Source organism: Thunnus albacares, chromosome 19 (genome assembly GCF_914725855.1).
Source record: "Thunnus albacares chromosome 19, fThuAlb1.1, whole genome shotgun sequence".
NCBI lineage: Eukaryota > Metazoa > Chordata > Actinopteri > Scombriformes > Scombridae > Thunnus > Thunnus albacares.
The window spans coordinates 20953050-20979069 of NC_058124.1; the positions used below are offsets into that span (position 1 = coordinate 20953050).

At 39.6% G+C, this 26020-nt stretch overlaps 2 protein-coding genes across 2 annotated transcripts; one reads left to right on the forward strand and one right to left on the reverse strand.

Moving 5' to 3' along the window:
- Positions 1-2234: 2234 nt before the first annotated feature.
- Positions 2235-18031, forward strand: cap1 (CAP, adenylate cyclase-associated protein 1 (yeast)). Its single transcript, XM_044334925.1, has 13 exons — positions 2235-2374; positions 8792-8896; positions 9374-9474; positions 10282-10359; positions 10772-10915; positions 11838-11923; positions 13522-13627; positions 14455-14641; positions 15517-15695; positions 16047-16170; positions 16284-16366; positions 17001-17144; positions 17264-18031. The coding sequence occupies exons 2-13, from the start codon at positions 8794-8796 to the stop codon at positions 17345-17347; spliced, it is 1419 nt and encodes a 472-aa protein (XP_044190860.1). The 5' UTR covers positions 2235-2374; positions 8792-8793; the 3' UTR covers positions 17348-18031.
- Positions 18032-18648: 617 nt separating this feature from the next.
- ppt1 (palmitoyl-protein thioesterase 1 (ceroid-lipofuscinosis, neuronal 1, infantile)) lies at positions 18649-26005 on the reverse strand. Its single transcript, XM_044334927.1, has 10 exons — positions 25917-26005; positions 24334-24456; positions 22719-22828; positions 22054-22181; positions 21685-21755; positions 21251-21353; positions 21027-21117; positions 20175-20273; positions 20005-20076; positions 18649-19218 (listed from the first exon to the last, which is right to left on the reverse strand). Exons 2-10 carry the CDS (start codon positions 24446-24448, stop codon positions 19096-19098), a joined length of 912 nt encoding a protein of 303 aa, XP_044190862.1. The 5' UTR covers positions 24449-24456; positions 25917-26005; the 3' UTR covers positions 18649-19095.
- Between the last annotated feature and the right edge of the window lie 15 nt (positions 26006-26020).

Consider the following 26020-nt stretch of genomic DNA (forward strand, 5'->3'; position numbering starts at 1 on the left):
TCATTTCTTTAATGATGCACAGCAGCAAAAAAAACAGACACGTTTCAGGGGTTGAACCCTATCAATTCACTCTATCATTTCATTTAAGTACATCTGAGTACAGTAAATACAAACTACTCCTCTAACCCGCCAACTCCAGTATGGCTGCACTGACTCCCATCATCTCATTCACACATCTGTTTGTTTTCTCATTGACCTTTATAAGCCCATTTAGCATAATGGTCGTCCTTTGCTGCGCCATTAACGCATAATGGTGATAATGGAGCCCATAACAATTGATAATTGAAGCCTGCTTCTTTAATTATGTGATTAAATTTCACCTCATGGAAGATTTAAGTAGACGTCAGTAAAGAGTGGAGGGGGACTTTAATAATGATCACCGGATTATCCTTTTAAGTGCTTAAAGTGTGAAAGCAATACATCGATTTTAGGTATTTATATTATCAGATGAGTCTGATCAGATTAATCTGTTAGTGTTGCTGTTGGTCTCTGGGGATCTAGGCCCCCAAAAACTCTACTGTGTCTGCTTTAGAAACATTACATCACAGGAAAAAAAAAAGATCCGGTGACTGAGTATCTAGTTTAAGTTATGTAATTCTGTGCTACCCTCACTTCAGAGGCCAGGACAGCTCAGCAAACATGTTCGAGCATGACAGAGCACAAGAAACACGCTTCCTATTTCTGCAGACTATAACATGCCTGCAGATGGATGCATTTGTGGTGTCTGCAGTGGTTGAAGAAGTAAAAGTAGCAATACCACAGTGAGTTTTACCTCTTTAGACCTCAAACAATTATTTATTTGGCGAAAGCAACTATTTTTTACATAGAAAGGCCTAACCAGGCACAGGGGTCGCAAATTAGCCTTGGCTAGAAATCCTATATGCAATACATCTGTTTCATGTTATTTTAACCTGTTACAATGTTGTTGTTTTTTGCATCGTCCCTGACAAATAAACTCATAAATAAATAAAATAATAAACTGCTGACAACTCAAAACATCTGTACGAGCCAAAAAGTTTAGGAACTACTGGTTCAATCTTTAATTTTTTTATTTATTTTGTATTTTATAAGTTTATCATATATTATTTAATGTCATTTTTAATCTGAAAAGTAACTAGAGGTGTCAAATAAATGTAGTGGAGTAGAAAGGACAAAATTTCCCTCTGAAATGTAGTGGAGTGGAAGTTTAAATTAGCATAAAATGTAAAATAATAATAATAATAATAAAATTGAATTTGTTCTGCACTTTTCATTCGCAGTGGATCTCAAAGTGCTACAGTGATAAAAACATAAAGAAAATAACAAGAGTTAAGATGAAAAATCCATCCTGAATAAAAAAGTTTTTAAGCCTGTTTTAAAGGGTCTAGAGAGTCTGGGGGCCCGGAGGAGCAAGCTAGCAGATCTGAGGGTGTGGTTGCCGGTTTGTGGTTTGATCGGTTCCTGTAAGGTGGGGAGGTGCATGTCTGTATGTGAGTAGTAGGAGTTTGTAGTCAACCCTTAAGGAGACAGGGAGCCAGTGTAATAAAAACAGAATTGGTGTTATGTGTTTGTGTTATTTTCTCTCTCATCAGGATCCTGGCAGCGCTGCTCTGAAGGTAGTGGAGCTTCAGGATGCTCCTGCCAGGGATCACTGTGAAGAGCCAAAGATAAAGATAAAAGATAAATAGATAAAAGACATAGACAAGTTTCTCTGCATCTGACAGGGTTAGAGAGGGGCTCAGTTCAGAGATGTTTTTAGTAAGATGTCTTATACAGTCATCAGAGGTCAGCTGAGGGTCAAACCTAACAGCCAGATTAGTGACTGAGGAGGATGTCCTGGCTGTCAAAGGTGAGATGAGGTATGGAGGATGAACCTGGAGTTTTGCTGCTGTTTAACTGGAGGAAATGTGTGCTCATCCAGGCCTTTATCTCCTCAAGACAGGTGCTTTACTTTAAAGTAAAGTAAAGTAAAAGTACCTAAAACTGTACTTGAGTGAATACTCCACCAGGGGATTTGTGACTCTTCTTTTTGAGGCGTTTGAGTCCTTGTATCTTCTTCAGCCATGATAACATGTATGCCGGCCAATCAACAGAGATACACAGTATGTCATGAGAGGAAGGAAAGCAGTTGTTTCATTTTTTTTTTTCTTTCTTTCTTCTTCTTATTTTGCTGCCCTCTGCCTCTCACACTCCTTATATGGGAAAGGAATTAGTTGCGCGAACAAGGGCGGAAACGCGGCGCGGTGACAGCTGGGTAAATTCACTGACACACAGGAAGAAAAAAAAAGACGAAGCCCAGTCTGGTCTGCAAGCCTTCTGCATACAGCTCACTCCCCACGGCGAAACCGAGGCTGATACAAAAGGACCAAATCACTGCTCGACCCGTTTATAGCAGGTAAGCGGCGTGCACTTCCTGCGCTGTGCTGTTTGAAGCCCTTTTTTCGCTAGAGCGTCTAAATTAAGCGAAAGAGACAAACGGTGCGTCGCCGCTTCGTCCCCGCCGCGGCATTCAATCATTCAGAAATTATTTATTGAAATCGGTGTGACGCTAACACACCCGGCTAGCCGAGGCTGCTACACCGATAGCCACAAAAAAAATCTAACCGTTGCCTGACACAGACTTGCATTATTTTACAACCTCCCGTTAATTTCAGACTTCTTCTCTCTATGTGATGAGACACTGGCTCGCTGAAATGTGGGAACTTCTTTTTTTTTCTCCCCCTGCAGAGTAGTGCAACATTAGCTAACACTGAAGGGAGGGGTGTGTGTGAGTGCATGAGAGAGAGAGAGAAGAAAAAAAAAACCAGGAAATGCCGAAACAGACAGCACATCAGACACTCATCAGAGAGAAGGAGAGAAAATAACTTGCACAACTGTTAGCTGTTAACAAATTAACTGCATTTAAACGCGTAACGGTTACTATTAACGGTTACTTTCTGTGCTGCTTTATGAAACAGACGTTACTGTAGCTAGCTAGTGTCGCCGACGGTGTTTTGACATTTTTCGTACACCCCGCAGGATGTTCCCTCATATATGAAACGGGTTGCTAGCACAAGTTAACATTACGTAGAAAGGATATATATTTCATCAGCGATAAGTTGTCATAATATCTCCTCACGACTCACATTTAATCGATTGTGCTAGTAGGGAACCGTTTGAGGGGGGGGAGCTTGAACTTGCCCGGGATACAGAATTCTCCACAACACCCATCGCCGGCTTTGCTAGCCGCACAGCTAGCATCCCCCGGCCGTCTGATTGAAACTCCAGTGATCGCATTAACATCAGCGGCTTGGGCTTGATTTGTTGGAGCCCTTAGAGCCCACCGAAGTAGGACTGTAGGGAAGGTTAGAGCTCACCGCCATTGCTTTGGCCTACTTCTCCCTCTGCGACAAAGAAGACATGATGTGTGTTTTGGTTTTTTTTTTTAACCCATGGTAAAGGCTACAGACACACATATATAACACACTGAGTTGGACGCTTCTTCCTTTATGTCTGAACGTCTGGCCCCCAGGCAGAGAGGCACAAACACACACACACAGGCCTAACCTACTTGACTGTCCCTGCATGCTGATGGTGCTCTACGCAGAACATTTCTGCCATATGTCCACAGAAGTAGGTCTATGAATACAGTCCAGGCAGGGTTTTTAATATTCTAGGAAGACCAGCAAGAGCTATAATGTAGAGAGAGTCAGTGTAATCCAGGTGTAAAATGCAGCAGTCCATAGAGCAAGAGCTCTTGAGCCAGTTTTCAAGAAGATAAAATGCAGTACACGCCCTTTTGTGACACTCATTACACAGATCTTGCTCAACAAATTTGTAAAATACACACTCGTGTTTGTCTTCTGGGTTTCATCGCAGCATATGATTCATACTTTAAAAAAAACAAAACACAGTACATCTGCAAAACAAATTAAACAGTTCCTAGCCTGAAATTTAGTTTTAAAATATAAGGCTGGTGACATTCCGCACCTCTGTTATGGTCAACAAATCCCATGAAAAGACTAAAACCAACAATGTTTTGATCCATCTCTCAGTACTTTCTGGCTTCCTTATCCTGTCTGGGGCCAAAAAAACAGGTCACAAATATGAAATTTCAGGCTCAGTCATTTCCCATAACAGCTTGGCATCGTAGTTTTTAGAAAATGTTACACAGACTGAAGAAAATTGTGTATTTCTTGGATATTTTCAGCTGCAGATTTGGGTCTCAGGTGGGCAACATCTTTTAAGGTGATCTGATGTTTGTCTTCATCAAGTATAATGTGAAGAACGACTGAAAGAATACACCAGAGAGATTGGAAAAGAGGAGAAATATGTGTATATATGTGGTACTCAATTCCTTGTAATGAAATAACATGTCAGCCAGTGGAGCAGTGTGGCTCATTTAGATGTTTTTAATAGTATTTGGACAACAACAGAGCTGTATGGCTATGTCATGCTTTGATTGCACGTACAATACTTGTTATTAGGATCAATTAATTGTTGTTTTTTGGTCTTTTCATGGGATTTTGCACATTCTAGTTAAAAAGGCTGCTATTGACTTGGCTTCCTGCAACTCCTGAAGTTGTGTTTAAGCTCCAGTTTTGGCTGTCTGGCCTTTTTATCATGTTTGAATCTAAGGAAAATAATGTTATTTGAAAGACGTGACTCTTGGCTTGAGTCATTGCTATATCTGCCCTCACTTCTCTGGAAACTTGTTCCCTCTCTCTCTTGTCGGTGAAGTTTCCTTGATGGTCAGCACTTTGCTTTTAACATATGTGGTCACTGTTTTACCACACAGAGCTGTGCACACTTTAGGATATATCCAGCATTTAAACTGATGTAGCAGGATATGCAGTAAGCTCAAACGTGTCCCACTGAGGGATTTGCAATTCTGCAGAACAGGAATAAGTTAACATAATTATAAACAGTGCAGTTAGTCTTATACAGTGTCTTTTTTTTTTTGGAAGTAGCTCACACATTTAGGTGCTTGTTTTTGGGGGGTTTATTACTCCCACACACACCTTGAAGGGCTGTTCCCTTCCTCCATTGCTGGTGAGTCATATCTCAGCTGAGACCAGGAAATGTAACAGTTGAACTCTGGTTTCTGCAGGTACAAAAGCTGCTGTTGGCCTTAAAAGGCTTTTAGGTCAAGGGTAGTAAGGGTGTGTGTCCTGCCATAATCTAATTTTATCACCAAGCCTTGTGGAGAAATGAATTTACTACTGTGAATGGGCAAATGAGGTGGAAAAAGGAGGAAGTTGAGGCATTTTGAAATGGAGCCGCTGCACGAATACTTACTTAGCCGGCCATCGGAAGTCTTTTAGGACTAGAAGTTTTGTGTCGTTGTTTACAAAGGTGACATCATCTCTCCTTCAGTAGCTCCAATAAACATCTTTTAAGGGTTACAGTAATATAATGCTGCTGATAGACCGACCTATTGACATGAATCACTGAGCAGCACTCAGGGAAGTATTACCTGCCTCACCCTGCCTTTAGGCTGCTGTTAGACTATCTACAACACTATGATTAATACGGATCTTAGGGGCAAGTCTGAGCCATATGATAGCCTAATGCTTTCTAAATTATTTCCACCTGCGGTTTAACTTGAATAAGATTTAAAGATTCAGCAAAGGCATCAAATGTCGTCTGTCGGCAGCTTCTAGGGCTGCAACTAACAAACATTTTCATGATTGATTTAATCATTTGGTTTATAAAAAAAAACCCTGCAAATTATGCAAAATGCTCATCACCATTCCTTAAATTCTGAGGTGACATGTTCACGTTACTTGTTTTGTCCAACCAACAGTCTAAAGTTCAAAGATATTTAATCTACAGTGAGATAAAACAGAGAAAGCAGGAAATTCTCCCACTGATTAAGCTGGAATTGGACAATGTTTGACATATTTGCTTGATTAGACAATTATAACATTTATTTGATGATGATGATGGTTTTAAGTCCAGCTGTTTTAGCAACTTTTCCAACTTGACATAGATAAAAAGTATGGAGGAAACATTTGCATCCTCTTAATTTTTTACCCGTATTTAAAGATTTATCCCAAAAACAAAACATCTGTCAGCAACTTCCAAACATCTGCATCAGTTTGCAGTTTTTCAGTACTATTGAAGATATGATACCTGAGTTTCACTACCAATGAAAGAGAGAAAAGCATGTCTCTCTACAAAACAACCACATTTTTCAAATGTTAAATGTTGCTTAAACAGAAGCAGCTGTACAATATCAAATTGGCTAGAATTTGGTTTTAAAAGAAAACTATGTGATTAAAATATAAGTTGACAAGATTACAAATCTGACCAGACATTCGATGCTGTTACTGGAGTGTTTTTGATACCGTTATTATAAACAGGAAAGTTCAGCTGTCGCAGCCAGAAACGTTAAGCTCCATCAGTCACTAGATATCTTAAGATTTAGTCCAGTGCGTCTGTAGTGAAAGTGAGACGGTAGAGACGGGGTTATCTCGGAGATCTCCGGCCTTACGTGGACTCATTAGCGAGAGTGGTCTGTGTGGCTCCATTCAACGTCGGCCAGGTGTAAGTACCTGAGACTGGAGGCACTCTCGGTCTTGTAGATGAAGGCGGTGTCAGGTGACGGCGGTCTTATGTAATGTCAGCCTTTCTCGTCAGGTGTGTAAGATTATGCTACACTCCAATTGAAGTTAGTTAATCATGTACTTGAAGGGGTCTTTTCAGGAGTATCGTTATGCATGTTGGAGCCTCGTTCACTACAGAATGAATTGCTGCTGTGTAACCGTTTCCTAAACCTGGACTGCTGCTGTAAAGTTTAGACATTAGTCGAATGACAGAAAATTAATCAGCAACTATTCTGATGGTTGAATAATTGCTTTAGTCTTTTTTTTTTTTTTTTAAGAAAAAATGCTAAACTATGTTGGTTGCAGCCTCTCAAATGTGAGGATATGAAGCTTTTTTTGTGTGTCATTCATGACAGTAAACTAAATATCTGATTTTTGGACTGTTGATCGGACAAATCAAGACATTTTAAAGTAGAGCTTCAAGTTGATTGACAGAAAATAAATCACCAACTATTTTAATAATCGACTAATCGCTTTGAGTCATTCTATAAAGTCAAAATGTTTAAATTCTCTGGTTCCAGCTTCTTGAATGTGAATATTTCCTGGTTTCTTTAGTCTTCTATAAATGAAAATTTAATTTCTTAATAAAACCAAACAATTAATCAATTAACTGAGAAAATAATGACAGATTAATTGATAGTTTATAAGAAACTATAACAGGCATTTTACACTATTTTCTGACATTTTATAGACAAAAAAATGAATCAATTAATAGAGAAATAATCGTCAAATTAATCAATAATGAGACTTCTCATTAATTTCAGCCCTAAATAACAATATGATCATTAACTACTAGTAAAGGACATGCTGCTTTTATACAACTGCATGAAATGCTAAACTTCAGTTTGTCGTCTACTCTTTAAAAAAACTTTTGAAAAACATTCTAGTGTGTGTTTTTAAACAAACTACTAGACTAATACACAGCTCACCTGTAGCCATACATGACATAGCTGGGATGACAGGACAGGTCTACACTGAGCAGTAACTGGTAATAATGATTCACATACCTTCACCCAGCAAGTCCTGACCTGTTTACCAGCAATCCCATTCTTCCTCTCTTGTGTTACTCAACCACTCTTAAGGTGGAATTCAGTGATTTTCACCACAGGGCCCCCTTAAAACTTGCACATTAACATTTTTTTGACTAAATTTATTGAAAGCAGTTGTGTTCGTGTGGGCAGTGGAGGACGGTGACATTCAGTATAAACTTATGTCCAGGTTCTTTAGGATAATCATCATCAGGATAGATACAAACACAAGCTTCAGTGAAGTAAAGATACAGATGTTGACATCAAATTCCTGGAAGTTACACACACTAAATATATCGAGCCTCGCAGGACTAAATCAACCAAAGCCAAACATGTCCAGGGAGCAGAGCATGCCTGTGTTTTTATTTTTATTTTTAACCCTACCAATTAATCGTCAGTTGCAGTAACCTTGTTTCCCAGATGTGAATCAGTCCCTGACTAGAGGACTAGAACAGAAACTACCTCTGAGCCACCATGATCAAGAACAGCTGACCTACAGTATGTGTCAAACACAAACACCAGGACAAATACAAAGATCGGAAAAGCTGGAGAATTGGAGTTAGCATCCGATTACCCTTAAAATGAAGGAATATTTTCTTGTGGTTTTTGAGGTAGTTTAGCAACTGAGCTCCAGCGTCAAATAATTTCAGCCTATATTTTATTGGGCATCTAGATCATTAAGTGATTTTTAAGAATCACTTATCGTATAACTGTGACGTTCCTGGTTCGATTCCTGCGTTGGATGTCATCACTTCTCTCTCTCCTTGCGTTTCCTGTACCTCTTTATATTGTCATACTATCAAATGAAGGCAAAACCTTGTATTTTATGTTACAAATATTTTGAATTAACCAAGTGTAATATTTGCGAGTGTAGATCAACACAAACCCTTCTTCAAAAGTTAAGTCCATCTGTCTTTTTTGCTTATTTTTCTGTATGTAAAGTGTCCTTGGGATACATGAAAGGTGCTTTTATAATTTATTATTAATAATCAAATGGGCTGCTTGCCTCCACCAAGAGCTCGTTAAAGTGAAGAAACCAGTGCAGTTACAGATAATTACTGCTGTTGCCAAAAGGGGATTTGAATATCTCCTGGCTGTACGATAGGTTGACCAGGAGCCAGTAAAGCTGCCAGCTCCCGCTTGGCGTCTCTTCTCCCTGCTGGCACCCTTCTCAACCTTCTTCATCTGGTCTCACAGGTATGGCAGAGTTGGCGAGTCTGGTGCAGCGGCTGGAAGTGGCGGTGGGCCGTCTGGAGTCCATGTCAGGCCAGGGAGGCGGCGCTGGAGGGTCTGCTGGAGGAGGTAATCATCGAGTGTAATTACGATAGAAAAATTCCACTTAACTTGAAACGAGATGTGTGAGGATAAGATCCTGTTTTTTAAGAAAACAGACAAACATGATCGTGCAAACCTCGCATCAGCGCTACCTCAACAGTTTGTCCTCCTCAGACAAACAAGATAACAAATCCCCTGACACAGTGAGCCGCTGACCTCATTAGCACCAATAAGTGTAACGAGTTAGCAGCTTTGTCAGCATTCAGTGTTGTCAGCTGTAAAACTGAGGATGTATTGATGCACTTTAACCAACCACCTACTGTTTTCACATTCTGTTGACAATTACTTAGATTTGCGGCTGTTTGTTACTGTGCGATAACTAAACTATAACTTTGATTTCCTTGTCTATTTTTTGTCTATTTTTCTGTTTTTTACTTTCCATATCATGACCTTGTTTAAATGCCTTTTTATGCCTTAAGTGTTCTTTTTTTTTTTTTTTAATAGCTGTGTCTGCATACGTCGAGGCCTTTGATGGGATTGTTAATGGTTCTGTGGCCCAGTACATCTCCCTCAGCCAGAAGATCGGAGGCGATGTCCTGAAACATGTAAGTAATGGTTTTAGATGCAAAATAGGAAAAAAATCTACCAGTTAAATAGTCACGTCTGATACATACTCCACTTAAAGGATCATCCCATACACATATCTTACAATACTTCTGATGTTTTTTTTCCAAAGCGTACTGATTTGTTGTTGTTTGTTTGTTTTTTTTACCTTTTTACAAGCAGCCTTTAGTTGACATTATGGTTATATATATACATAGTTATGGTATAACACTGATTAATCTGTCCATTATTTTCTAGATTAAAAAGATCAAAAAGAAGTGACAAACACTCATCACAACTTCCCAGAGCCCAAAGTGATGTCCTTAAAGGGATATTTTGGTATTTTTGAAGTGGGTTGTTTGAGATACTTATCTATAGTTATTTAGGAGGCTAAAATAGGTTTTGCTGCTGGCACCGTCCGCAGCGGTACATTGCTTACGGAGGGTGCAGACCCGACAAAACAAGATATTTTAGGTTGCAGCTTTGACTTCGGGGAGCAACGATCAACATTTTAGACCAAACAACTTATCGATTTTAATTGAGAAAATAATCAACAGATTAATCACTAACGAAAATAATTGTAGCTGCAGCCCTTGTTGCCTAAACTAATCGATTAATCAACTACTTGTTGCAGTTCTAGTATAAAAATCAACCAGCAGAGAAAAAACCAGCTGCTTGCATGTTTGTGAATATTGTAAATATCTCGTTTATAGTGAGATAAAACATTCAAAACAACCAGGATGATCTTTTGTTCCTCACACATCTCTGTTGTTGTTGTTGTTAAACTCTTCCTAAACTTCTCCTCACAGGCGGAAATGATGAAGCAGGCGTTCTCCAGTCAGAGACAGCTCCTTGTAACAGCCTCCTCCTCCCAGAAGCCCTCTGATGTGAGTTAAACACACTCGCTCAGTCAGTTAACCATAAAGCTTATCGATGAATTAATTTGAAGGATTTGCATAATTCATCATGTTTGTCTGCTGTGTTACAACCCTGCAACCTCTTCACTCTCCTGTACAGACTCACTGTCACGATGTCATTTCTGCTCGTTCATATTTGCATTTAAAACCTGCTGAGTTAATGTTTAATGTTAAATGTGCAAGAAATGACGTCTACAAATTGAAGTTTCATGGTTGTAAATCCTCTTACTTGAAATGAGAAATTGCAGATGCTGTTGTTACTAAATTTTTTTGTTCCTGCACACAGAAAGTCACCAGTTTAACTTCCTAAAAAACTTGTTAAAACATCCCCACGTGATTAACAGGAAGTTTTAAAAACGTGTCTCATCTCTTTCCTCTTCAGGCCGTTTTGACGACTCTCATGCAGCCGGTGTCCAAAGCCATCCAGCAGGTGCAGGCGTTCCGCGAGCAGAACCGCACCTCGAAGCAATTCAACCACCTCTCCGCCGTCAGCGAGAGCGTGCCTGCGCTCGGATGGGTCGCCATGGTGAGACTGGGGGGGTGGGGGGTGGGAGTGGTCAACAGGCAGGAAATGAAGCCTTTTTGGCACTGTGGTTTGTGTGTGTTACAGTGAGGGACTGTGTGTGTGTGTGTGTGTGTGTGTGTGTGTGTGTGTGTGTGTGTGTGTGTCTTTTGTTTATGTGCGGGAGGATAAATGAGTGTATAATAGCTGGGAAAAAAGCCACTCTTTGATTCTGTCATCACTGTCTGCTGAGCAAGAACGACAGTTTCTTGGCCGACGCGACTGTCAGCAACAGAGCTTCACTGTTACACTTTAGATGATCAACTCTTTGTTTTGATTCTTATGAATAATACATTCAGTTTACACATAATAGATGCATTCATTCTTTGTACGCCTTTATCTTGAAGATCTCATCAGAAGCTATGCCGGTAAACTGAATTTATTATTTATACCCCACTTTTGCTACTGAGCGAAGTAGAGCTGCAGTCCTCTGGTCGACTGGTCGATTAGTTGTTGCCTATGCTCTTGTTCGGCTAAATTCTTATTGGTCAAATAATCGCTGTTACTTTCATAATGAGAGAAGTGCTACATCTACAGCCTTCCAGGATTAATCCATTATTTCCTTTAGTGGGAGGGACAGACTATTATGTATTCAAAACACCCCCGTTGTTTTCACCACTTTGAACTCTCCCAACCTGATGGAGACTGCTGGGTCTAACTGTACTCAACGTTTACTGAATCAGTGTTTCTCCTATACTCATAACAACGAGAACAACTGCCAAAAATAACCCCAAACATCTAAATATCCCCTCACACTAATCGATTAGTTGAAGATAATGTATGATTCCAGTTGACCAAGATTTTCTGTGGTTGACTACAGTGCAAAGTGCAACATCACTTTTTTAGACATGTATGTAATTGTTTTCTCATTATTTCTGTGTCCCAGGCTCCTAAACCAGGCCCCTACGTTAAAGAGATGCAGGACGCCGCTATGTTCTACACCAACCGTGTGCTCAAGGAGTACAAGGAAAAGTAAGTAAAGCTTCTTTAAAGCTGTTAGGATCTAACACAATAACAATCTAGAGGGATTCCTTTGGCTAATAGTTCTTTTCTTTTCACTGTCATTCGGGTTTTGTAACATCTGATGAATAAAAGCATCTGAGGAACTTTTAAAATGCAGCCAAACTGTTTTGCTGGACCCATCTGTCTTCCATCTTTTCCTTCCTCTGTGCTTTTTTTTTTTTTTTTTTTTAAAGTTGAGGCACCCCACAGTTTTACTGAGTCAGCACAGCCACACAACACGCTGACACATGTTGGCTGTAGACTTCCTGTATTTAGACCTGAAATCGCAGCTTGTGTGTTATTTTTATGAGCAGACTTGAGTTTGAGTGATGTTAAAAGGTTTCAGTCATTCACACTTAAAATCTTGCTTTCAGATTCGTCAGTAAACACTGCGCTGAGTTGAATGCAGAAGAGTTAAGCTGCGTTGTGATTTGCGAGCTGAGCTGAGAGTTTTACCTTCTCTCTTTAGCTCCTGTTTTTTCCCCCCATTCTTTTCACAATTATTTTCATGTGAACAACTGAGTGCAACAGTATGAATGATTTCACGGAGACAGTTGTTGGAGTTTAGTGTAGCCGTTCATAACAACTATAAACAATTCGGCATGGTCTGAATTGTAGCCGTACAAGCTGCCTCTTAACGAGCATAACCTGAGCCTAATGCTATATACAAGTGTAAAAATACAGGATCAGAACAGTCCATTCAACCAATTTAAGATCTTGGCTTAGTGGTAAGTTTGGCCCGAATGTAAGACAACTCTATTTATATATAGGAAAATAAACTTTTTGAAGATAAACGCACTTCATCAATCACACTTGTCCCGTTGGGAAAGTTTCTGAGACATTATTAATCCAAGAAGAACGGTCCTCGTAATTGAAGCTTTTTCTCTTGTAAAAGTCGAATAATACTGATAAAGCAGAATGTAAATCCCAAGTGTGTGTTTGTGTGTGTTTGTGTGTGTGTGTATCCTGTCAGTCACATACTCGCACACTCGCCTGTCAAAATGATTTTCTCCGGCCATCAGCATTTTTCAGCTCAGTGTTTTTTGAGCTCTTCATCTTAACTTGACAGCGAGTAATTCTTGGCCGCTCGTCAGACGTTACGGTCCACGCTCCATTTTCGGCAGTAAAAACATCATAAAACGCAGCGGACTCCTTCTCACTCGTCATCCTTCATGACAGAAAAAACACACAGCACGAGCCATCAGGAACTCCTATAAATTCATCTGAGCTAACAAAACACTTTTTAGGGCAGAATAAATCTAAAAGACGCATCTAACTAATACAACACACTCATGTAGAAGCTGATCTGACAGCGTCTCTCTGATCATGTGGACACATAAATGTCTAGTCCTCAAATATAAGACGACTCCCACTTTTTTCAAATGTAATTTCCTGAGTAAAATATCGTTTTTTATATTCGTGCCAACACGGTAGCTGCTTTGTCTGTCTTCCTGTGGGACAGAGGGAACACAGGAACAAGAAACCGCTAAAACAATACAAAACAATACAAGGCCCTAAGACTTGAAGATCTGACAGATAATCCTGTTTTTTCCTGTCATCTCTCACAGGGACAAGACACATGTGGACTGGGTGAAGGCCTACGTCTCCATCTGGACTGAGATGCAGGACTACATCAAGCAGCACCACACCACCGGACTGACCTGGAGCAAGAGTGTAAGTCTTTATAGTGCTGCTACACTTCAGTTTCCTGTGTTTTATTACCTTCCTCGACTGTCTTTAGTGAAAACACTCCAACTTCTTTACATGTAGACATTTGACTCGGACAGATTAATGCAGGGGTTGCAGCACTGTGCACAGTGAAAACACAACCCAATGTGTTTTATTTTAATTCATTTAAGAATAACATTGATTTATAAAACAGTTCTAGGATTGTATCTGAGGGTGAGATATCATCATTTCCATATGTAAGCAACGACAAACAGACAGCATCTTATGTTGATACTGATTTGGCAAAAAAATGACATGAACATACATGAGATTAGAAATGTAATTCACAGCTTATCCTCACACAATAATCAGTGGCCTGCTTCACTTATTGTTGGGGACGGCTGTGGCTCAGGAGGTAGAGCAGGTTGTCCACTAATCAGAAGATTGGCGGTTCGATACCCGGCTCCTCCAGTCCACATGTCGAAGTGTCCTTAGGAAAGATACTAAACCCCAAATTGCTCCCAATGGCTGTACTGTGTGTGTGTGTGTGTGTGTGTGTGTGTGTGGCATGTATTGGAAGACTAGAAAGGCGCTATATAAGTGCAGTCCATTTACCATTTATTGATGGTCAGACAGGCTAAGTTATATTATGCATCTTGTAAGTTAATAATCATATTAGTTGGGGTTTTACATGAGTCTTTATGAAGAGTCATGTAAAAGATTTGATGTCATCCATTAAAGGGAAAACTTCGTTCATTGTGTTACAGGCCCAAATATTTAGCCTACCACTGAATTAAAGATATGATATGATTAAATGTTAAATTCCACCTCAGGGCCCCATGGCTTCAGCCTCCGCAGCTCCTCCCAGTGCTCCTGCTGGTGGATGCCCTCCCCCACCTCCACCTGGACCACCTCCTCCCTCCTTGGACATCAGCGGATCCTCCAGCGGAGGCGGCGGCGGCGGCGACGAGCGCAACGCTTTGTTCGCCTCCATCAACAAGGGAGCCGACATCACCAAGGGTAGGTAGCCGAGGAAACCGCAGACAGTCCTCACCGATCAGCAGCGGAGGAGCCGTTTTATCTGCTCTGGCTTTAGTTTTAATGCACAAGACTTTTATGTAATCCAAAACCAATAATTAGAGCTTAATTATTATCCAAAAACTCTTAAAAACACACCGTGTTCTTCTTAACAATGAACATGAGCGCTGTCGATCCCACATACACCATCTGTTGCTGGTTGAAAATGGTCCCCAACAAACTCACTGTTTACTCCTGTTTGACTAATATTTGATATAAACTACAGTATGTAGCTGTTCAAGGAAATTACTGAGACTTTAAAAAAACTGGAAGTATTTGTAATTTGTTTTAAAGACTGACATCTTCACTGATAAGATATGGACTTTATTGATGTGCAGACTAATAAATTGATATTTTTGGTCTTTTCATGGAATTTACTGATAATAAGAAAAATCTACAATAACAGCAGCCTTATCTGTTAAATATGCATCATTTATAATCTGTCATGGGGACAAAATCATGACTTCCAGTTAATTAAGAAGAAGTTTTAACATTTGTTCTAATAAAACTAACTGATAAACACATTAAGTGAAACACTTGAGGAAACAACAGATACTAGATGAGAAACATATGCAACATAATGTCAGTGAAGCTTTTATGGCTCATGTTTCGTGCAGTTGGTAACAAGCCATTTTTAAAAATCAGCGGTCTTGTTTTGGAATAAAAATGTTTCTCCTCTCGTTCAGTGTTTTGTATCCGGACAAACGGATGTGAGCCGATGTCACATTATTGTAAATCATTTCTAATGTTTGATGTCTGAGCCTGAAACATGTTACACTGCAGGACTCTAAAGGACTTTAACATGTTTTCCTCGACAGGCCTGAAGCACGTAAACGATGACCAAAAGACCCACAAGAACCCCGGCCTCAGGAGTCAGGGTGCCCCAGTGCGCGCCGGACCCAAACCCTTCTCCTCCTCCCCTCGACCCGCTGCGTCCGCCGCCCCGACCCGTACGCTGCCCCCTGTTTTGGAACTGGAGGGAAAGAAGTGGAAAGTGGTACGTTACTGGTTCACAACTGTCACGTAACCTTAGAAGAGTTTATCTTGTAGTTGTTTTATCCTTCTGAAAGGAAAAAACATTGATTTAAAAAAAAGGAAGAGTTTTGTTTTTGTTGTTTTTGGTTGGAATGACTCTGTTTGGGTTTGTTTATGCAGCAGACAAGCATGAGTCAGTGACCCAAAAATCACTAATCAAAAACTGTTTTTTTTTATAGCTGACCTTTATTTCTTATTTATAGTAACTCCAGTGTTTCATCCTACTTTAAACTGATGTTCTCTCATCAACTTGTGGCTTTTGTCTTGTTTAATTTGTTGTTCACTCTCTTCTCTCCTTCTTGCCGTCCTGTAGGAGAACCAAGAGGGAGCGGAGGGCCTGGTGATCAGCGACACCGAGCTGAAGCAAGTCGTTTACGCTTACAAGTGTAACAAGAGCACGCTGCAGGTCAAGGGCAAAATCAACTCCATCACTATAGGTACGAAGAAAACTAAACTGTTGGATGTTAAGAGCTGGTTCAACTCATCCTAGATGATCCTCTCGCCCAGTTACGTGACATACATGCTTCTTGTATTTGTTTCTCTTCGTCAGACAACTGTAAGAAAATGGGCCTGGTGTTCGATGACGTCGTGGGCATCGTAGAAGTGATCAACTGCAAAGATGTCAAGGTCCAGGTGTGTACGACGTGCACTCGAACAACAACATAAATAGACCCAAGGAATCATCGGTATCACACTCGCTCAGCAGACTGCGGAGTGAAGTGATTTTTGTTGCATGGTATCACTCTGTAGATCCTGCTTTGCTGTCATTCTTCAGTTGTTTTTGTTTTTTTCTGCTGATGAGCACAGCTGCAATCTGATTTCTTGAATGTCATGTAAACAAGAAACTTGGCCACCATAATAGATTTCTCTTGGACGACACTCGTTTCTCTGCAGTGAAAGTTGAAAAGTAGCATCTTCTGTCACTAATAAGGTCGGGGGGGGGGAGGGCAGAAATTTGGTTACTGATCTGCTGCTAGATCTTACTACAGTGCATGTAAATATGTTCACCAGATCACCAGTGTAACCTGTTTTCTCTCAGTAACCTGGTCCCTTAAGCGCTCGTGAACGCGCTAATCGACAACTCTTAACCTGCTCAGCGTGACCTCAGTCTGTCATAGTTCTTTACCTCAAGGGAATCTTGACAGTAGAAAGAGAAACGTGCGTCCCATCAAATCTTTTCGCTGCCATTACATGTATTTATGTGATGAACTTATGGTTTGTTGAATTCTGTGTAAAATTTAATCGTCTTGCCTTTTTCATACGTTAGGTCATGGGTAAGGTCCCTACTATCTCCATCAACAAGACCGACGGTTGCCATGTCTACCTGAGCAAAGACTCTCTGAAATGTGAGATCGTCAGCGCCAAGAGCTCTGAGATGAACATCCTGGTGCCCAACAAAGACGGAGAATTTGTGAGTGTAACTGTTAACTCAAAATCAAAAGAATGATCTTTAAGTAGCACAAGTTTATGAAAAATACATTTGGGGACGTACAATGACTCCTCTGTCCTCTGATTCCCCCCCTCTCACAGACGGAGCTCCCTGTTCCCGAGCAGTTCAAAACCATCTGGGACGGCCAGAAGCTCGTTACCACAGCAACAGAGATCGCCGGGTAGAGGGGGCAGCGTGTGAAACGGCCCGCCCCTACTCGACAACATCCCCCAACCCCCCACCTCCCTCCCACCCCTCTCTTTTTTGCAAATGCCTACCTGACTGGTCAACCACCCCCCACCAGCTAACTCTCACACTGTAGACTGAGAATCGGACGTCATGCGTTTATCTACCCTCCCTTCATCCACGTCAGCCAATCACGGCTTAAGCTGTTCCTTCCATAAGCCAATAAGAGGACTGCTCGCTTTTAGCTGGAGCAAATCCTCCAGCCAATCAGCAGGGAGCAGCTTGTCATTCAAAATTTGTTTTTTTTGTTTTTTTTCTCCCCCCTGTGGCTAGTGAGCACTTTTCAGAAACAGTTTTGCCAACAGTATCTGTATCATATCTTTTTATCTTATCTGGATAATGCTACGCTAAATTTAAACATGTAGAAAAAGCCAACATGTGAACAGGGGATTATCATCAGTTATATGGATGTTGTCTCCTCCTGTAACAAAAAGCACTGCAGCTGATCAGGCTCTTCTATCAGGACGCTTCAGGTATTTGGTTTTTTTTTCACCTCCTCCTCCTCCTCCTCCTCACTGGTCAGGAGGGAGCTGGTGTTTTTTAAGTTGCGGGCCTGATACGTTTCTGCTCCATTAAACGCACTTGTAAAAAAAAACAAAAAAAAAAAACCCTTTTACAGAGGATAACGACATCCATATCACCTCCACTGATGTTGACTATAACAATATTAACATTCGTTGTGGATAATAATATATAAAAAGCATCTTAAGAGCACATAGATAGAAGTAAGTGTTTGTGTAACACCGCTGTCTATTTCACATCATGAAACTCTTCATCTAGATGATGTTGGAACAAAAGACACTTTAAAAAAAGAAAAATAATAATAAGGGGGGGAGGGACAAAATCATTCCACGTGCTTTCCCTTAAACCTACACATAGGACATTCCCGAGTATTAAAAATACATTCCACGTAAGGAGGCATGTAAGATAAAGTTGCGGTAAAGAGCAAAGAGATTTCAATCGATGGCGACTGGCTCCTGCTGTCGAGAGAGGAAAAAAAGAGACCCGAGGATGTTATCGAGTGATTGTTACTGAACGCTTCACCTCAGTCTCTAGATTGGAAGTATAAGCTATAATCACCTGTATAGATCCGGATCATTACTGAATAGTCTTAAATATTAGCCCCCACCACCATCATCATCATCGTCTCTCCGCTCGTTTCTCTTTCGGTTAATCTGCAGCTCTCGTAGCTGTTGAAGCTCTTTGCTGAATTTTCTTTTATATTGTCTCTTTTCTTTTACCTCTTCTCTATTTTTTTTTTTTTTTTTTTTTTTTGGGTCCAAAATCAGAATTCTGCTCATTAGTACTGGAGACATCATTAAAAATGTTGCAATAAAATGTATTTTGTTTGGGTGTTTTCTTTCTTTTTATTGGATTGAATGTACAAGTATAGGAGTTGTAGACAGATTTAGTATTTAACAGGTAAACATAATTTATTTAAAAATTAAAAACATTTAAGAAAACCATTTGACCTCATCAGAATAGCTCACACTGGAAATAACAGTGACAGTCTTGTGTTAGTGGTAGTAAAGCAGTAGACCGTTACACAAATTTAGCTGCTAAAAATTAACATCTTGGCAACAACATGCAACAAATGATCAGTGCAATAAGAAGGAATGATGTGCTTTCTGCACCCCTGCTCTGTTTTCTTTATTAAAGTCTCATTCATCGTCACCCATCAGCACTTCTAGCGTAAATAAGGCAGCAGGTTTGCGTCGAACCATTCTCTGGTGAACTGGAGGTGATCTCCCGGGGTTGAGAGGAAAGCCAGCTTTCCAGCCTTTTCCATCGCTGCCAGGCCCAAACGATCCTGCATTTAAACGCACACTTCAGTCATTACAATCTCTGACACATAACTATATAAAGGCAGGTGTTTAAATATTGATTTAGACCTTCTTATCAGCTGTTAGGATTGAAATTAAAACCAACCTCACAACTGAAAAAAGGCACAAACTAAAAATAAGTTGCAAGCTAATTAAAACAGTTTGCATTACGGGAATTTGCAGCAAGAAACTTTTTTTCCCCCCTAATTTATCTAAATCATTTATGACTTAGTGTTTTTGATATCACATCTATGACTCATAGGAGCTGTAGCTGCAAACTACTAAAATAACAGGATTATCTTTTCTCTAAAAAAAAGTAGATAATCAACATGTTTGTTTCCTCAAAACAAAATCAGGAAAAAGGTGGTACTCCAGATATAAGAAAAAAAAAAGTAAATGAATGAATCATTTTAGGGAATTTTTAGCAACTGAACTGACAAAACTGCTGACATGTTTCGGTGTGAAACCTCGTCAGCTCATAGTTTTATACTCATTGTATGTTAGGAGAAAAACCCCCAGTATTGTGTTTCAGATTACCAAGAAAACTGAGGGAAAAAACACACACAGAGAACAAACTGTACTCTGTAGACTTTAACACATTATCATCATCGGACAATCCTGACATTAGAGTAACAATGACACTCTATGAAAAAAAAAAAGGATGAAAATGATTATGTGGGTGTTTTAATAACCTCAGTCTGAAAATAATGATAATATTCTCTCTATGAGCTGTATTTTCCTCATAAGACAACAAAGATCATGAAGACTGTTACCTCTTTGTAGAGAACGCTCTCCTGCAGAGTTTCAGTCTCTTTGGCCTGGCCGGTTTTCAGGAATCCGAACCACTACGAGAAGAACAGAAGAATCAAAGAATTACTTTGATAAACACAGCGATTTTATATTAGTACGGTCACCATCGAAGCGTGCACATGTTGTATGTTACCTCTGTATCGACAGGATCCACTACGGTGTCCTGCAGGAACTTGACCATGACGAACTTTTCCAGCAACTGAAGATTCTTCTTGTAAGTCTCATTTACAGCCTTTGAAACAGAAGAGAGTGGATTCAGACAATCCAATAAAATAAATTTACATGTCTTATCAATATAAATATATACTTTTTTATATCACTGGAACCCAGAGGAAGTATACATGAGATGACTTCTCTTCTGGTTTTGACCAATGCTATTAGTAACTTATTCCCTTTATACATCAAAGGCCTTATTGTTTCCCATAATAGTACGCAGCTCGCACACAAGCGTGACCTCTCTCCTCGTGTCTGAGAGAACAATACTGAATTTTGCATTAATGCAAACTTTGCTTTTGTTTTCTGCAAGAAATTCAAATTTCATCCTGAACCCTGAAACAAGTAACAAAAAGGACCTTTATATATTTACATGAACTTTGTTTATGCAACTTTTCAAAATGTTGCTTTGCGTGAAGAAGAAAAGGGACAAAGGTAGATAGAAAAAAGCAAAGATAAATAAGTTGTGACCTACAAAGTAAAAGTTTTAAGATGCTTTTTTAACAGATGTGCAGATTTGTTCTCTCTGAGACTTTGCAGAACGCTGTTCCAGAGTCGAGGAGCAACAACAGCTAAATCCAGATCTTAGAACAACCAGGAGTCCCTGCTCTGAAGATATAAGGCTTCCTAAAGTAAAATGTTAAAAATCAACCCTAAAAGTGTCAGGAAGCCACTGGAATGAATCTAAAACTGGTATAATTTATGATCTACGTTTTATTTTAGTTAAAAGAGCCTGATCTGCTTTTGTAAAGTCCTGCATCCACATACTGACCCTCTCCTGATTGATGTCAGCCAGGAAGAGACTGTGCTTCTTGTACAGGTCGTCATTCAAGGGGTCGTGCCAGTACTGGGCCTGCACCAGGCTGATAACCACACGAACACAACATCCAGTCAGAACAACAGTCTACACACAGCGGTGATGACGGTCGCACAATGTCACAGCTGCCGGACACATCGACACCTCAGAGAGGCGGAGAGGAAGGAGAGACTACTCACTGTTTCTGAACCAGGTCGGAATAAGCTCCGCTGTTCAGAGCTTTGCGAATCATGTCGCAGACGTGGGAGCTTTCTCCGGGACACCTGGGCAGCCCGTACACACCTGAGGATCAACAAAGTCGTGGTGAAGACTTCTGCCAGTGATTACTCATCATGGGTGACACTTGTTGAATCTTATCAAGACAGTTTGTGATAATAATGATTTATATTCACACTTTGTTCCACAGCTTAAAAAAAGGTGCTGGAGTTATAAATAAATAAATCTAATGCAATCCAGTACAACAGTTCTGCCATTTCACAAAGCTTTAGCATCATAGTTAAAAGTGTTCCTGTTATTTTGGCCACCATATGTAAGTTAATACATCATCTTTATGCCAGCTTCGCTCAGGGAAGTGAGCTGAACTGGTGTCACGGTTTTTTCACAATGATGTCACCTTGGTGCTGGCCACCGATGGAGATGAGGGTTTTCATTGGTGGAGAGGGACAACGCTGCGCCACGGCCCTCCTGTGAAGAGAGGAACCAGGAAGAATCAAAACACGCTTCCTCATTCTTGTCAGGAAACAAAATACTTTGAACAGAAAACATGCCGCAGCCTGAGAGTGAAGTCCAAACACCTTCCTGTCTTGATTTTCTCAAAGCTTTGTACTATTCTTCAAGTTATCTGTATTTTTAAAGCTTTTCTTTACTCTGCAGCAGAATAAGGAAACAAAAGGAGGACAAACTGCACAAACACAGTATCTGTCTGCTTTTTGTTAAATTCACATAACAAAACCCTTCTGTGTCCAGAACAGGAGTCACATACAGAAATTGCGCCCCCTGGGAGAAGCCCATCGCATTGTAGCCCCCCTTCAGCTTTGGGTCCTGAGCCAGCTGGCTGCACACCATGGACACCTGCTCATTCACATCCATGAAAAACCCATTTTCTGTGTCCTGCAGAAAGAGAGACATGAAAAGTTTTGAAGCGTGACAGACAGATTAACGAGCACAGTCCGAGAAAAGAGGAGCTGATGCGACAGATCAAAGAAAAAGCAACTGAGTCTTACTGCTTCGATATGAATATCAACACTGGAAAATTATGTAGTGACGCTGTAAAGGAGCCATTTTTCTGATGTAAGCACTGCAAATATCACAGAATAGGAAACCTTACATGTCATGTGGTTTGGTTTAAAGGATCTGATTTTACTATTTTATTGATCTGCCTCTATAGAAATTAAACATAGGCGCAAAAATGTTTTATCTAGGTTGAGAAACATTATAAAACAACATAAAATGTCACTTTACTTTTAGTTTTACTATATAAAAATACTAGAAAAAGTCAGAGGAAGTGAGTACATATCTTATTTTCCACAACATCTTTATCATTTTGGAATAAAGACATAATTAGAGATAAAGTTTTCTTTGTAAGACTTTTGACACTAGTGGGAAATGTGTCCACTTTAAAATAAAAGCTTTACAATGAGCCGATACCTCTATGACATTCTTCCCGATCATCAGTGAGAGCACATAAATGCCAGAAATATCCCCCTCGATCATCTTCTTTATCGCCCCCATGCTGAGTGGGTTGCAGCAGCTGTCACCTGGTGGACACATAAAGAGTTGTATATATATATATATATATATATATATATATACACAGTAAATATAGTCTATGTTGGTTTAAATTACACCCACTACGGCACTCTGATCAGTTATTGCATCCAGAGTCATAAAACTCATGACTCCAATAAAGTGGAAGTTGTGACATATTTGAATGAACCCTCTGAGAATAGATCAAACATATTTTATTCTGGTTATAATTCTTTCATCTTTCTTTTTATAGTATGAAGATCAAACAAGATCCATTTTGGGGATATTCTGATTCACTCTCACATATATTCATGTCAAAAACAAGCAGCTGGCTGGTTCACAGACATCTTCTACTTTTAAAGCACTGAGATATTTAGTGAGGCCTTCAGGGCTTCAGTGCCTTTAGAGAAGTAAGTCTAGAGCTGCAACAATTAGTCGAACAATTTGAATTATTGAATCATCATTTTAGTAATTTTTTAAGCAAAATATTCACTGGTTGCTGTTCCTCAAATTTGAGGATTTGAAACTTGTCATACATGATATTAAACCAAGACATTTGAAGACATCACCTTGGGCTTTAAGAGGTTATAAGGGGCATTTTTCACTATTTTCTGACATTTTATCAACAATTATCAAATTGATAATTAAAATAATTATAACTTGCAGTCCGATGTAACTCAGACATCATTATAGTTGAAAGAGAAGAGAAAGTGTTTGTTATTTTCACTTCTTCTAAAGTGGATTTTCCAAGCCAGTGAGTAACACCAGTAACCTTTCAGTTAGAAACATGCTTCCCCAACTTCACACTTAGGTTGCATTAAAGGTGGTGTGAGGTTTGTATCTCACTAATCTTATCATCAGTGTAAATGTTCTAGTTGACAGGTGTTTGGTTTTTGCTTCATTTTCATCAAAATGTAGGCAATAACATGGATTTATAGCCTGATGTATTAACATGAGATTTATTATGCTCTCCTGAATTATAACTTGCTCTTTGCTCTTTGTTTCCTATCTCCTTACAGATTGTGACACAGAGAAGACAAATAAAAGTACCGTGTCCAGTAGAGGAAATGTCATCATACTTATCAGTCATTACAAACTCTTTGTGGGCAGCCAAATACACCCAAAATCTCTAGTTAGTAGATATCCCAAACTTCCCAAACATGCTAAATGTGTATAAAATGATGCACCTTGTATATTTCCATTTGATGAAATTTTACAGCCATAAAAACACAGAAGGTTAGGTTTGGATATTTTTGAATATTTGGGTGTAAACATCATATAGTTTCCATGAAGAGCTGGAACAAGCTGACAAAGAATATATTTGTAAATCTGTCAGACAGAGTGGAGCATGTTAATGTTTTCAACCCTTAAAGCTACTTGAGGGGAAAGAAAAGGGGGAAACTGTATGTTAAAGGGGTAAAATAATTATTTATAAATTCATATCATTCATTTAAAACCTGTTTTATGTTAATGATTGTATCCTTACACCATATGAATAAACGGCTGAAGCACTCACCCATCCCATGCCACAGCACCAGTGGTACGGTCCCATTGTTTGGGTCACGAGCTGGACTTGCAGCGACCAGCAGCACTGGACCAGCCAGGAGGAAATACAGGAGGGCCGCTGTCATCCTGGACGCTGACACAAGTAACACAAGGGCACGCAAACAAACTTAACTCTCAAAACAGAAGTTACAAAGTGCTTTAAGGGAAGAGGAAACGGAAAAGACGAGATAGAGGAGACAGGGAAGATAATGTAAAAAGAAAAAGCAATGATAAATAAGTCTGTAACCCTCAAAGTAAAGTTAGGAACTAGAGAAAAAGGCAAAGAAAACAAATGAGTTTATAGATGCTGTTTTAAAAAGATATGCACTGATTTGGTCTCTCAAAGAGTTTGCAGGAGACGAGGAGCAACAACAGCAAAAGCCAGGTGAACTTTAGTTTTTTAGTCTCCCTTTTCTGAAGCTCCTCGGCACAACTCCTTTAAATACAGAGGTCATCTGATGCATTGTATGTCAAAAGCATAATTTTAAAAACAATCCTGAAAGTGTTAGGAATCTAAAACTTGTTTTCGGTGAAGAGTTATAGACCAGTTGGAGAAGATTCTCAGAGACAGGTAAACAAAGGATCACAGTAGTTGAGATGTTACTATGGCTGGGCGACATGGACAAAATCAAATATCACAATATTTTTTGACCAAATACCTTGATATCAATATTGCATCAATACTGTATTGATGATTATTGGTGCTTTCACAAAATATTTACACAATGAGACTTTTGATAAATAATCATCAGTATTGTGGATATAATGACTATGCAATGACACTTATGCAATTTCATGATATTACAATATCCAAAATGTAAGAAGATATAGTCTCATATCACGATGTCAATATAATATCATTATATTGCCCAATCAGGTGCCCAGGTGTGACATAATCAAAGCATGCAATACTTTTTCCAAACCTTTAGGCTGACATAGGAGTCTAATTTTTGTTCTTTAGTTGGTTAAGGGAGGGATAAAGCAGTGATTTCACATGGAGCTCAAATTTGAAGTTGTGAACAAAAGTCACATCCAAGATTTTTTTTTTTTACTGGATTTAACATTTTGGATCAATATAAATATTTTCTGAACAAATATGGAAATGTTCAAGTAAAGTGCAGGTACCTTAAAAGGTACTTAGGTACTTTCCACCCCTGGTCACACTCACGTGGAGTCGGGGTCACATTTCAATCATGTGGGAACAGAAACTAAGGTGTGCATTTCCTGATATCTACAAAGCTTTCACTTCTTGATAACTGCACCCAGACTACAACGCCAATAAAAAAACACAGACATAACAGTGTATTGGCCCAGATATTATGGTGATAACAGATATTTCCTGTAACTCAAGGAATGATAGGGAAGTTAGCTCGAACAAGCTAAGTAGAACAGGCTTTACATCAAAGAAATCAATGACTCAACAGATTTTTGATAAATGCAGCACCAGATATAAGCAACAAAGAGGTTTAAAATCACTAAAAATATTAAATAGAGTCTATGGTTTAAATGGAATAAGCCTAAACACTGTTATCTAATTTAAAAGACATTACTCACCGTCCGTGTTGTCTTCCTGTGTCCGTTTGTTGGACTGCTTGTCACATGACGATGTTTAGAAGTAACAGCCAATCAGATTGAGGGGGCGGGACCAACAGCAAAAG